Source organism: Tachysurus vachellii, chromosome 14 (assembly GCF_030014155.1).
Source record: "Tachysurus vachellii isolate PV-2020 chromosome 14, HZAU_Pvac_v1, whole genome shotgun sequence".
NCBI lineage: Eukaryota > Metazoa > Chordata > Actinopteri > Siluriformes > Bagridae > Tachysurus > Tachysurus vachellii.
In genome coordinates, this window is record NC_083473.1 from 13,329,362 (window position 1) to 13,344,177 (window position 14,816).

Genomic DNA, 14,816 nt, shown 5'->3' on the forward strand with positions numbered 1-14,816 from the left:
GGTTATTACTTTATTACAACATCGGGTTGTCACTACTGCTTTATTACAATGTCGGGTTGTCACTACTGCGTTATAACAACGTCGGGTTGTCACTACTGCTTCATTACATCGTCGGGTTGTCACTACTGCATTATTACATCGTCTGGTTGTCACTACTGCGTTATTACAACATCGAGTTGTCACTACTGCGTTATTCCAACATTGGGTTGTCACTACTGCGTTATTACATCGTCGAGGTTGTCGCTACTGCGTTATTACAACATCGGGTTGTCACTACTTTACATTATTACCAAGTTGGGTTGTCAATACTGCATTATAACAATGTCGGGTTGTCACTACTGCGTTATAACAACCCCAGGTTGTCACTGCTGCTTTATTACAAAGTCGGGTTGTCACAACTGTGTTATAACAATGTCGGGTTGTCACTACTGCTTCATTACATCGTCTGGTTGTCACTACTGCGTTATTACAACGTCGGGTTGTCACTACTGCGTTATTACCAAGTTAGGTTGTCAATACTGCATTATAACAACGTTGGGTTGTGACTACTGCGTTAAAACAAAGTCGGGTTGTCACTACTGCTTTATTACAACGTCGGGTTGCTACTACTGCGTTCTAACAATGTCGGGTTGTCACTACTGCTTCATTACATTGTCGGGTACTTACTACTGCATTATTACAACGTCGAGTTGTCACTACTGTGTTATAACAACGTCGGGTTGTCACTACTGCTTTATTACGTCGGGTTGTAACTACTGCGTTATAACAATGTTGGGTTGTCACTACTGCTTCATTACATCGTCGCTTTATTACAACGTCGGGTTGTCACTACTGCGTTATTACAACGTCGGGTTGTCTACTGCTTTATAACAACGTTGGGTTGTCGATACTGCTTCATTACATCGTCGGGTTGTCACTACTGCGTTATTACATTGTCGGGTTGTCACCAGTGCTTAATTACAACTGCAAATTATTATTACTGTGCTATTACAACTTCAATTTGTTATTACTGTGTTATAACAACGTTGGGCTGTTATTACTGTGTTATAACAATGTTGGGTTGTTATTACTGTGTTATAACAATGTTGGGTTGTTATTACTGTGTTATAACAACGCCGGGTTGTTATTACTATGTTATAACAATGTTGGGTTGTTATTACTGTGTTATAACAACGTCGGGTTGTTATTACTGTTATAACGACGTCTGGTTATTACTTTATTACAACGTCGGGTTGTTGTTACTGTGTTATTACAACTTGAATTTGTTATTACTGTGTTATAATAACTCCAGGTTGTTATTATTGTGTTACTACAACTTCAGTTTATTATTACTGTGTTATAACAACTTCGGGTTGTTACTACTGCGTTAGTACAACGTGGGGTTGTAGCTACTGCGTTATTACAACGTCATTTGTTATTACTGCGTTATTACAACGTCGGTTTGTTATTACTGCGTTTTTACAACGTCAGGTTGTCACTACTGTGTTATAACAATGTCAGGTTGCCACTACTGCTTTATTACAACGTTGGGTTGTCACTACTGGGTTATAACAATGTTGGGTTGTCACTACTGCTTCATTACATCGTCGGGTTGTCACTACTGCATTATAACAACGTCGGGTTGTCTCTACTGCTTTATTACAACATTGGGTTGTCACTACTGCGTTATTACAACATCGAGTTGTCACTACTGCGTTATTACAACATTGGGTTGTCACTACTGCGTTATTACATCGTCGAGGTTGTCGCTACTGCGTTATTACAACATCGGGTTGTCACTACTGCGTTATTACAACATCGGGTTGTCACTACTGCATTATAACAATGTCGGGTTGTCACTACTGCGTTATAACAACCCCAGGTTGTCACTGCTGCTTTATTACAAAGTCGGGTTGTCACAACTGTGTTATAACAATGTCGGGTTGTCACTACTGCTTCATTACATCGTCTGGTTGTCACTACTGCGTTATTACAACGTCGGGTTGTCACTACTGCGTTATTACCAAGTTAGGTTGTCAATACTGCATTATAACAACGTTGGGTTGTGACTACTGCGTTAAAACAAAGTCGGGTTGTCACTACTGCTTTATTACAACGTCGGGTTGCTACTACTGTGTTCTAACAATGTCGGGTTGTCACTACTGCTTCATTACGTTGTCGGGTACTTACTACTGCATTATTACAACGTCGAGTTGTCACTACTGTGTTATAACAACGTCGGGTTGTCACTACTGCTTTATTACGTCGGGTTGTAACTACTGCGTTATAACAATGTTGGGTTGTCACTACTGCTTCATTACATCGTCGCGTTATTACAACGTCGGGTTGTCACTACTGCGTTATTACAACGTCGGGTTGTCTACTGCTTTATAACAACGTTGGGTTGTCGATACTGCTTTATTACAACATCGGGTTGTCACTACTGCGTTATTACAACATCGGGTTGTCACTACTGCATTATTACCAAGTTGGGTTGTCAATACTGCATTATAACAACGTTGGGTTGTCACTACTGCGTTATAACAACCCCAGGTTGTCACTACTGCTTTATTACAAAGTCGGGTTGTCACAACTGTGTTATAACAATGTCGGGTTGTCACTACTGCTTCATTACATCGTCTGGTTGTCACTACTGCGTTATTACATCGGGTTGTCACTACTGCGTTATTACCAAGTTGGGTTGTCAATACTGCATTATAACAACGTTGGGTTGTGCCTACTGCGTTATAACAATGTTGGGTTGTCACTACTGTGTTATAACAACGTCGGGTTGTCACTACTGCTTTATTACGTCGGGTTGTAACTACTGCGTTATAACAATGTTGGGTTGTCACTACTGCTTCATTACATCGTCGGGTTGTTACTACTGCGTTATTACAACGTCGGGTTGTCACTACTGCGTTATTACAACGTCGGGTTGTCTACTGCTTTATAACAACGTTGGGTTGTCACTACTGCTTTATTACAACATCGGGTTGTCACTACTGCGTTATTACATTGTTGGGTTGTCACTAGTGCTTAATTACAACTTCAAATTATTATTACTGTGTTATTACAACTTCAATTTGTTATTACTGTGTTATAACAATGTTGGGTTGTTATTACTGTGTTATAACAATGTTGGGTTGTTATTACTGTGTTATAACAATGCCGGGTTGTTATTACTATGTTATAACAATGTTGGGTTGTTATTACTGTGTTATAACAACGTCGGGTTGTTATTACTGTGTTATAACGACGTCTGATTGTTACTTTATTACAACGTCGGGTTGTTGTTACTGTGTTATTACAACTTTAATTTGTTATTACTGTGTTATAATAACTCCAGGTTGTTATTATTGTGTTACTACAACTTCAGTTTATTATTACTGTGTTATAACAATGTCGGGTTGTTACTACTGTGTTAGTACAACGTCGGGTTGTAGCTACTGCGTTATTACAACGTCATTTGTTATTACTGCGTTATTACAACGTCGGGTTGTCACTACTGTGTTATAACAATGTCAGGTTGCCACTACTGCGTTATAACAACGTTGGGTTGTCACTACTGCTTCATTACATCGTCGGGTTGTCACTACTGCATTATAACAACGTCGGGTTGTCTCTACTGCTTTATTACAACATTGGGTTGTCACTACTGCATTATTACAACGTCAGGTTGTCACTACTGCGTTATTACAACATTGGGTTGTCACTACTGTGTTATTACATCGTCGAGGTTGTCGCTACTGCGTTATTACAACATCGGGTTGTCACTATTGCGTTATTACAACATCGGGTTGTCACTACTGCGTTATTACCAAGTTGGGTTGTCAATACTGCATTATAACAACGTCGGGTTGTCACTACTGCGTTATAACAACCCCAGGTTGTCAATACTGCTTTATTACAAACTCGGGTTGTCACTACTGCGTTATAACAATGTCGGGTTGTCACTACTGCTTCATTGCATCGTCTGGTTGTCACTACTGCGTTATTACAACATCAGGTTGTCACTACTGCATTATTACCAAGTTGGGTTGTCAATACTGCATTATAACAACGTTGGGTTGTGACTACTGCGTTATAACAAAGTCGGGTTGTCACTACTGCTTTATTACAACGTCGGGTTGTCACTACTGCGTTCTAACAATGTCGGGTTGTCACTACTGCTTCATTACATTGTCGGGTACTTACTACTGCATTATTACAACTTCGAGTTGTCACTACTGCGTTATTACAACGTCGGGTTGTCACTACTGCTTTATTACGTCGGGTTGTAACTACTGCGTTATAACAATGTTGGGTTGTCACTACTGCTTCATTACATCGTCGGGTTGTTACTACTGCGTTATTACAACGTCGGGTTGTCACTACTGCGTTATTACAATGTTGGGTTGTCACTACTGCTTTATAACAATGTTGGGTTGTCACTAGTGCTTTATTACAACGTCGGGTTGTCACTACTGCGTTATTACATTGTCGGGTTGTCACTAGTGCTTAATTACAACTTCAATTTATTATTACTGTGTTATTACAACTTCAATTTGTTATTACTGTGTTATAACAACGCCAGGGTGTTATTACTATGTTATAACAATGTTCGGTTGTTATTACTGTGTTATAACAACGTCGGGTTGTTATTACTATGTTATAACAATGTTGGGTTGTTATTACTGTGTTATAACAACGTCGGGTTGTTATTACTGTGTTATAACGACGTCTGGTTGTTATTACTTTGTTATTACAACGTCTGGTTGTTGTTACTGTGTTATTACAACTTTAATTTGTTATTACTGTGTTATAATAATTCCAGGTTGTTATTACTGTGTTACTACAACTTCAGTTTATTATTACTGTGTTATAACAACGTCGGGTTGTTACTACTGTGTTAGTACAACGTCGGGTTGTAGCTACTGCGTTATTACAATGTCTGATTGTTATTACTGCATTATTACAACGTCGGGTTGTTATTACTGCGTTATAACAACGTTGGGTTGTTTTTACTGCATTACAACGTCTGGTTGTCACTGCTGCGTTATTACAACGTCGTGTTGTCACTACTGCGTTATTACAACGTTGGGTTGTCACTACTGCGTTATTACAACGTTGGGTTGTCACTACTGCGTTATTACAACGTTGGGTTGTCACTACTGGGTTATAACAATGTTGGGTTGTCACTATTGCGTTATTATAACGTCGGGTTGTCACTACTGCGTTATAACAACTTCAATTTGTTATTACTGTGTTATAACAACGCCGGGTTGTTATTACTGTGTTATAACAACGTTGGGTTGTTATTACTGTGTTATAACAATGCCGGGTTGTTATTACTGTGTTATAACAATGTTTGGTTGTTATTACTGTGTTATAACAACGTCAGGTTGTTATTACTGTGTTATAACAACGTTGGGTTGTTATTACTGTTTTATTACAACTTCAATTTTCTTATTACTGTGTTATAACAACGCCGGGTTGTTATTACTGTGTTATAACAATGTTTGGTTGTTATTATTGTGTTATAACAATGTCGGGTTGTCGCTACTGCGTTATTACATTGTCGTTTATTACTGCGTTATTACAACGTCGGGTTGTCACTACTGCGTTATAACAACGTCGGGTTGTCACTACTGCGTTATTACAACGTTGGGTTGTCACTACTGCGTTATAACAACCCCAGGTTGTCACTACTGTGTTATTACATCGTCGAGGTTGTCGCTACTGCATTATTACAACATCGGGTTGTCACTATTGCGTTATTACAACATTGGGTTGTCGCTACTGCGTTATTACCAAGTTGGGTTGTCAATACTGCATTATAACAACGTCGGGTTGTCACTACTGCGTTATTACAACGTCGGGCTGTCACTACTGCGTTATAACAACTTCGGGTCATCACTACTGCACTATTACAACGCCGGGTTGTGACTACTGCGTTATTACAACGTCGGGTTGTCACTACTGCGTTATTACTAAGTTGGGTTGTCACTACTGTGTCATTACAATGTCGGGTTGTCACTACTGCATTATAAAAACATCGGGTTGTTTTTACTGCGTTAATACAACGTCGGGTTGTCACTACTGCGTTATAACAACATGGGGTAGTCACTACTGCGTTATTACAACGTCGGGTTGTCACTACTACGTTATTACAACGTTGGGTTGTTTTTACTGCGTTATTACAATGTAGGGTTGTCACTACTGCATTATTACAACGTCGAGTTGTCAGTACTGCGTTATAACAACGTTGGGTTGTCACTACTGCACTATTACAACGTCGGATTGTCACTACTGCGTTATTACAATGTCGGGTTGTCACTACTGCGCTATTACAATGTCGGGTTGTCACTACTGCGTTATTACAACGTCGGGCTGTCACTACTGCGTTATAACAACTTCAGGTCATCACTACTGCGCTATTACAACGCCGGGTTGTCACTACTGCGTTATTACAACATGGGTTGTCACTACTGCGTTATTACTAAGTTCGGTTGTCACTACTGTGTCATTACAATGTTGGGTTGTCACTACTGCATTATAACAACATCGGGTTGTTTTTACTGCGTTATTACAACGTCGGGTTGTCACTACTGCGTTATAACAACTTCGGGTCATCACTACTGCGCTATTACAACGCCGGGTTGTGACTACTGCGTTATTACAACGTCGGGTTGTCACTACTGCGTTATTACTAAGTTGGGTTGTCACTACTGTGTCATTACAATGTCGGGTTGTCACTACTGCATTATAACAACATCGGGTTGTTTTTACTGCGTTATTACAACGTCGGGTTGTCACTACTGCGTTATAACAACATGGGGTAGTCACTACTGCGTTATTACAACGTCGGGTTGTCACTACTGCGTTATTACTATGTTGGGTTGTCACTACTGTGTCATTACAATGTTGGGTTGTCACTACTGCATTATAACAACATCGGGTTGTTTTTACTGCGTTATTACAACGTCGGGTTGTCACTACTGCGTTATAACAACATGGGGTAGTCACTACTGCGTTATTACAACGTCGGGTTGTCACTACTGCGTTATTACAATGTTGGGTTGTTTTTACTGCGTTATTACAACGTAGGGTTGTCACTACTGCGTTATTACAATGTCGGGTTGTCAGTACTGCGTTATAACAACGTCGGGTTGTCACTACTGCGCTATTACAACTTCGGATTGTCACTACTGCGTTATTACAATGTCGGGTTGTCACTACTGCGCTATTACAACGCCGGGTTGTTACTACTGCGTTATTACAACATCGGGTTGTCACTACGGCGTTATTACAATGTCGGGCTGTCACTACTGCGTTATAACAACGTCGGGTTGTCACTACTACGCTATTACAATGCCGGGTTGTCACTACTGCGTTATTACAACGTCGGGTTGTCACTACTGCGTTATTACAACGTCGGGTTGTCACTACTGCGTTATTACTAAGTTGGGTTGTCACTATTGTGTCATTACAATGTCGGGTTGTTGTTACTGTGTTATAACAAGGTCGGGTTGTCACAACCGTGTTTTTACAATGTCGGGTTTTCACTACTGCTATAACAACGTCGGGTTGTCACAACTGTGTTATAACAATGTCGGGTTGTCACTACTGCTTTATTACAACGTCGGGTTGTCACTACTGCATTATTACAACGTCGGGTTGTCACTACTGCGTTATTACTAAGTTGGGTTGTCACTACTGTGTCATTACAATGTCGGGTTGTTATTACTGCGTTATAACAATGTCGGGTTGTCACTACTGCTTTATTACAACGTCGGGTTGTCACTACTGCGTTATTACAACGTCGGGTTGTCACTACTGCGTTATTACTAAGTTGGGTTGTCACTACTGTGTCATTACAATGTTGGGTTGTCACAACTGCGTTTTTAAAACTTCGGTTTTTGTTATTACTGCGTTATTACAACGTCGTGTTGTTATTACTGCATTTTTACAACGTCGGGTTGTTTTTACTGCGTTATAACAACGTCAGGTTGTTTTTACTGCGTTATTACAACTTCGGTTTGTCACTACTGCGTTATAAGAACGTCGGGTCGTCACTACTGCATTATTACAATGTCGGGTTGTCACTACTGTCTTATTACAACTTCAATTTGTTATTAATGTGTTATTACAATGTTTGTTTGTTATTACTGTTTTATAACAGTGTCCGGTTATTATTACTGTGTTATTACAACTTTAATTTATTATTACTGTGTTGTAACAACGTCGAGTTGTTACTACTGTGTTAGTACAACGCCGGGTTGTTGCTACTGCGTTATTACAATGTCAGGTTGTCACTAGTGCTTAATTACAATTTCAATTTGTTATTACTGTGTTATAACAATGCCGGGTTGTTATTACTGTGTTATTACAACTTCAATTTGTTATTTCTGTGTAATAACAACGTTGTGGTGTTGTTACTGTGTTATACAACTGTAATTTGTTGTAATATTTGTGTATTACAACTAGGGTTGTTATTACTGTGTTATAACAACGTCATGTTTTTATTATTGTGTTATTACAACTTCAATTTGTTATTACTGTGTTATAACAACTAGGGTTGTTTTTACTTTGAATCATAGTTTTGTTGACATCTCACCATCACAGCAATATGTGGGTCTTTCCAAGCCTGATGCCAATTGGAAACACATTTGTATAGGATCTCTTTTTATGCTTTAGCATTACAGGTTTCCTTTACTGAAACTAAAACACCTAAACTCTGCACATAAAGGGAGAATCATTGGAGACATGGGTTGCCAGGTTTGGAGTGGAAGAACCTGGGTGGTTTGCACAGAGCCCTGACCTCAACACAGTAACTGCACCCCAGACCCTCTTCACCTGACATCATTTTTGTTTTTGTTTCAGTATTTTCTGTCTATTTTCTCAGTTCTGTTTCATTTGAAGTAAAGCAACATAACAACAGTCACTAAATATGTAATTACCTTGTACAGCACTGCACAATACTTTACAAATAGAAACGTTTTACCTTTAGAAAATTATTTCCATATTTCCATCTGCATACTTTATGGTTAGGTTGACAGAGGTGGTCTACTTTCATGTTGAACTTGTCGTTCTTTGTCCTACGAGCTTCATATCTGACTGCTCTTGGGAGTCTGCATGAAGACAAAACCGTTTGACTTTTTGTGTTGCATCCTCTGAGATTGCAGTCCCTATACACACCTCTCATCTCAACCAGATGCTCTGTGAAAACTCTCATGTGCTGAATAGGAGTAAAACACATTATCTATTCCACTCATTTTGTATAATGTATTCAGTATTACATCCCTGTCAAGGAGACGCTGATCCATGCATGAATTTCTAATGCATATTCAATACAATATCAAAGCTCTATTATGCATGTTGCATTATGCTCCTTAAATATTTTCAGCTTCATCGCAATATACAGTGTACCTTTGGAGAGAACATACTGGTTGCCATATTTGCTCACGTCTCAGTCCACTGAACAATTTGCTCATGTCACAGCCGTCTATCCTCACTCTTTACTCAGTGCCATCTCACTGATCGCCCTGACTATCTGCTGTGCTGACATTTGCTTTTAGCTTTGGGGTGTGCTGTGCTATTTTCTCAAGCATAGCAGACAGACAAAATCAGGATTGCAGAAGTAATGCATTGAGACACTAATTTACTAAATGTTTACTTTTTAAAACACACACACATATATGTGTGTGTGTGTTTGTGTGTGTGTATTTCTGTTGTAAGGTGAAAGAAACAATAAGTTGTTTTACTAAACCTGAACTCTAATCCTCCAGCTGTGGGGCTTGTATGTGTTAATTAATGTATCTGGAGAGATTTTATAATATTCTATCACAGAAGGCCATAAACGTTTACTGGTGTTTAATGTTGTGGACACAAGCAGGATAACAGGCAAAATATTGTTGACATGTTGACTTCAAACTCAACGTAGCTTTACTTTTGCACTGTTTAATTTTTCCCATTTAAATAGTTTATTTCTTCAAGAGACGTTTAAACATTTAAAAACGTAACAGTGTTAATAAACCAAAATCATCAACTCATTTACTTGTTTTTTTATACAGTCATGCCAGATTTAACATGTAGAGTCAGATTACTTCAGATTTGTGTATCTTTGGTGAATATGGGCATTTTATATGAGAATAATGTCTTTATTATAAAGAAGAAGCCAGCTATGTCCTTGCACATAGAAATTTGAGATATTCAGAAATCAGGGACTTGCTGTTGATATTGCTGTCCCAGCTCATTCATGTAAAAGCTGTCTGTGTTAATTTAATGAGGAACAGCTGTTCTTAACACCATGATGCACTTTGACATATTACCTTGCCTTCAGTGTGGATATTTTTAGCCTGAGTACAGACACAACAAGTCACTGTTATGGCTTCTATATTAGTATGACAAACGATCCTATGATCCTTGGCTAGATTTTTTGCACCTGCCATGTTGGTTCTGAGCCCTCAGTGTCGACTTCATGGAAGCTTGAGAAATAACTGTTAACAATTTCTTTTCTTTGATATTTTCCAATCATTGTACTTCAGCATTCACATTAGTTTAATCAATCACATTGTTTGTAGTGCAACAAAAGCTGGATCATCATCATCATTGTATTGTGTTTGTGTGCATTATGTTATTTCTCCTTACACTGAGACGTCATGTTGTGCTGTCAGTGTGTATCACGTTCTGTGTTGAAATGTGTGTGTGTGTGTGTGTGTGTGTGTGTGTGTGTGTGTGTGTGTGTGTGTGTGAGAGAGAAAGAGAGAGTTCTCACTGGATTGTGGGGCTCTGACAGAGATCCTGTACCGAGTCGGATGTCTGTGAGTTTGCCTGACACTTTTTACTGCTCTCCACAGGCAAACTCTGTGAATAAACCTCTTTGTCTTTGGGGAGCTTGCCAGAACAAAGCTCTCTGATAAGGCACTTTACCTTGGATTCCCAATAACTGAAGACAGAAGTGCAATTTATAAATTTCATGGGAGAGCAAAGAATTGCATGCTTAGCTCAGTAGTTGCTTTTTGTAGTTCCACGCTTTTACATTTGCTGTAAAAAAAAAAATCAGAGTCAGATTTGTATATTCATAAAGTTGCATCGATCTATCACATCTTGCCTACATGCTTCAGAGAACTCCTACCCTCTCAGTGTAGAGCTCTGCATTACCCTGCACTTCTTCCTTCAAAAGTATTGGAACAGAAATGCAGCTGTTTTTGCATCCAACACCTACAACCATCTCAAAACTATGCTTCATCAGCTTTAAGAAAATTTAAAACCCCTTACAAAATATAAAAGACATCAGATCCTAATGGTTAGAGATTTTGACTCCTAACCCTAAGGTTGTGGGTTCGAGTCTCGGGCCGGCAATACCACGACTGAGGTGCCCTTGAGCAAGGCACTGACCACCCCCCAAACTGCTCACCGGGCGCCGCAGCATAAATGGCTGCCCGCTGCTCCGGGTGTGTGTTCACGGTGTGTGTGTTCACTGCTGTGTGTGTGCACTTTGGATGGGTTAAATGCAGAGAACAAATTCTGAGTATGGGTCACCATACTTAGCTGTATGTCACGTCACGAAGATGTTGGTGGTCAAATGTTAGTGTTTGATTAGAATATTGCATGCAATCAATTTTAGTGGGAATAAGCAGAGGCTGATGTGGATGAAGTCCGGATGTGCTTCAGTGACCAGGTGTACGTGCAACCACTGACACACCCACACAGTAATATGGAAACACATTGCAGCCTTATTGTTGTTCCACTACCTTACTATATTAGGAGGAAGTGGTGGTGGAAGGCAAATAGACTTTGGAGGTTTGTCTCTGGACTGAAGTGGAAAATCGGAACCTCCTTAGTGCATAAATCTGTGCCATGTTGTTGGTTAATGAAATGCAGGCTGGGAAGAGGCAGAGTGTGTGCACAGTCACAGGCCAGCAAAAAACATAACACCTTCAAAAGGTGCTTTATTTAGGAGCACAAAGTGTGTACAATCAAAGACTCTGGTCTGCTTGCTAATGAGAAAATGCATGAGTGTGACAAAGTAGCTTCCCTGTTCACTAACTCCCTGCAGGAAGTTCGCTTTCTTTAGGCCAGAGAAACGAGCAGAATGAGAATGTCTCACTGCTCTCCTGCAAAGGCTTCGTGCAAACAGACAAGAGTGGATGTGTGCACTTGCACTGTAGCTGTGTGTAGCAGCAGACTCACTATTCTTTCTGTAATGATTTGTGTTGAGGATGCAGCAGAGTTACAGGAGTTCTGTACTATTATATACATACCCTCAGGTGTCAATTACTGTACAGGTGTAAGGGGTGGAGAAGAGAAAGTAAGTGTGTGTGTGTATTTTAGTATTAAATAATGGAATTAGTGCTTATTAAATGTAATGGCAGTACATTAGTAGTGGAGTAGGACAGAAGAACAGTAGAACAGAAGAGGACGTAAAGCTACACACTGATAAACCCAAGTAGCTGATGTGTTTATTAGGACTGAGAAAATGTTTTGAGACATCTTACTGATCTGTCACTCTATGGAGATGCTGCTTATGGTCTAATAGATGGTTACAGGTTTGTCAACTTATAAACTGTTCTCCATCCCACTCTTATATGTTCCTATTTTTAAAGCAAGTACTTATTGCTAGTATTTAAAACCCTGCATGTATTAGGCAGACTGTACAAACAGCCCAGGTTTATTTGAATAAGATACCCAGCTTTTCGGGCATTTTAGGGATCGTGAACATCATCACTCTGGCAGAGTTCAATTTCTTTCTCAGATTTAAAAAGCTCCCCACTGAGCCTTGGACTCACTTTCTGCTTCCTTCCTTTCATATTTTTTTTCTTTCTGTTCTCTACTGTTCTTTTCTCATTTCCTTTTTTCTTTACTTTTTTCTTTTCCTATTCTCTACTTTTACATTCTTATCTCTGTTCTATTTTTCCTTCCTTCCTTCCTTTCTTCCTTTGCTTTAATTTCCTTTCCTTTCCTTTCCTTCCTTATTTAATGTCTTTTATTCCTTCACTTATGCTCTCATGCCATTTTCCTCCAGATGTTTTGTTTCTCCCCACCTCTCCTTTTCTTCGTTACTTATTTTTCATCTTTACTTTCTTTTATTTTTTTCTCTATTCTCCTGGTCCTGTATACCATCAATTAATTCCTTTATTCCTCTATAAATATCTTCTCTCTCTCTCTCTCTCTCTCTCTCTCTCTCTCTCTCTCTCTGTGGATAACAGTATTTGAAAGAGGAAGAAAGTCAGCAGGCGATGAAATTAAATGTTCTTGTTTTTTTCTCACTCCCCAGCTTCTTTTTTCCCCTCAGTCTCTGTGTCTCTAATAGCATTCCCTCTCCTGCTGAATTAGGAGCGCTCTTTGTTCCTCTCTCTAAGTAGCTGTCAGACGCTATTCACAGTTGCCTGGCACCAGTGTTGGTCAGAGAGCGAAAGAGCAACGCCACTGAGTCTGTTTGTGCTGTAATAATTACAGCAGTAATAACTCTGTGTGCTGCTGTTGTGGCTCAATCTGTGTCTAATTCCTGTAAAGGGCTAGAAAAGCATGTTGTGAGAGAAATGAAAGTTCAGCTTCTCAGTGTCATTTCTGTCCGTTCCTGACAGGGAAGATGCCCTAGTCAGATGATTGTTCTTTCTTTTTTTTCTTTTTCTTTCTTTCTTTCTTTCTTTCTTTCTTTCTTTCTTTCTTTCTTTCTTTCTTTCTTTCCCTCATCCTGTCAACCCTCCCTTCCTCCCTGCATTTCTTCTTTCCTTCCTTCCTTCCTTCCTTCCGCAATGATGGTGCACGACCATCTAAGTGTTTTTTCCAACAAAATACAATCCTTTTTTTTCTCTCCTACAGAGTCTCCAGGTCAGGATTTTGTGACGTTGGACTACCGGTTACGTTACTACCCCAGCATCACCTACGCCGTCATAGGCAGTGCCATCATCTTTGTCCTGGTGGTGGCGCTGTTGGCCCTTGTGCTGCATCATCAGAGGAAAAGGAGTGTGTTACTGCCCCGGAGCGGAAGCCACACGCACCCTCATCAGCCACTGCTGCTCTCTCGGCTGGTGATAGTAGACAGAGGACATATCTCACCTCCATCCTCCTCTCCATCAGCACACTTCAGCTCAGCACACAGCCTCCAGCTGCTCACCAGCTCACTCTACCCACAAGGAGCCCCGCTGGAGTCGCCACCCTCGTACTCACAGGCAGTGCTGGATGTCAGGTAGGCCACAGACAGTCAGTAATGATAGAGACACACTGATGTAATGCCATAGAAAGCTAAGCCCCTCAGGTGAGTGACAGAAAGTGTTATTATTCACCAGTCCAGTCACGTTGACTTACTATTGCCAGACACTGGATATGACTGAGTGAAAATCATTATTCTCAGAAAGATTCCAAAACAATGTACAATTATGTATGCTATTTTTTTTAGTGAATCGTTACTTTAATTGAAAACACAGGAGTGCTGACACATTAACCAACTTCCAGAAATGCAGATTGTATGACGAGAACTTAATAATTAATTGACCTAATTCATTATTATCCTCCACTATAAGCTATGAGCTACTATACTCTGGCTAATGTCTATTTTTTTGCTCTTCATGTTAAACATTGGAGGTGACGGTGTTTAATAAGCAGGACAAATATATGATGGCTGTATAACGGCTGTTAAAAAAATTCTTTGCTCAGCTTCATCAGTGTCTCCACTTAGCTGCATGTTCCTGATTCAGAAAAGCACTGACTTCCAAACAGACCTATGACTCCACCTAGTAAAAGTCTTTCTGCTGAGAGCAGCTCACAGCTGATGCGTGTAGTGTAGCACATTATGTAGACATGCTGTAGTTGAAGCACATGAAAATTAAAATAGCTTCATATCAAAGGAA

At 39.8% G+C, this 14,816-nt stretch overlaps 1 protein-coding gene across 1 annotated transcript in view; it reads left to right on the top strand.

The window, feature by feature from the left end:
- The window catches only part of ldlrad3 (low density lipoprotein receptor class A domain containing 3), a 93,786-nt gene that overhangs the window by 75,703 nt on the left and 3,267 nt on the right, over window positions 1-14,816 (top strand). The window contains exon 5 of the mRNA XM_060887138.1: window positions 13,789-14,155. Within this exon, the coding sequence (XP_060743121.1) occupies window positions 13,789-14,155 (367 nt within the window). The remainder of the gene's footprint in view (window positions 1-13,788; window positions 14,156-14,816) is intronic.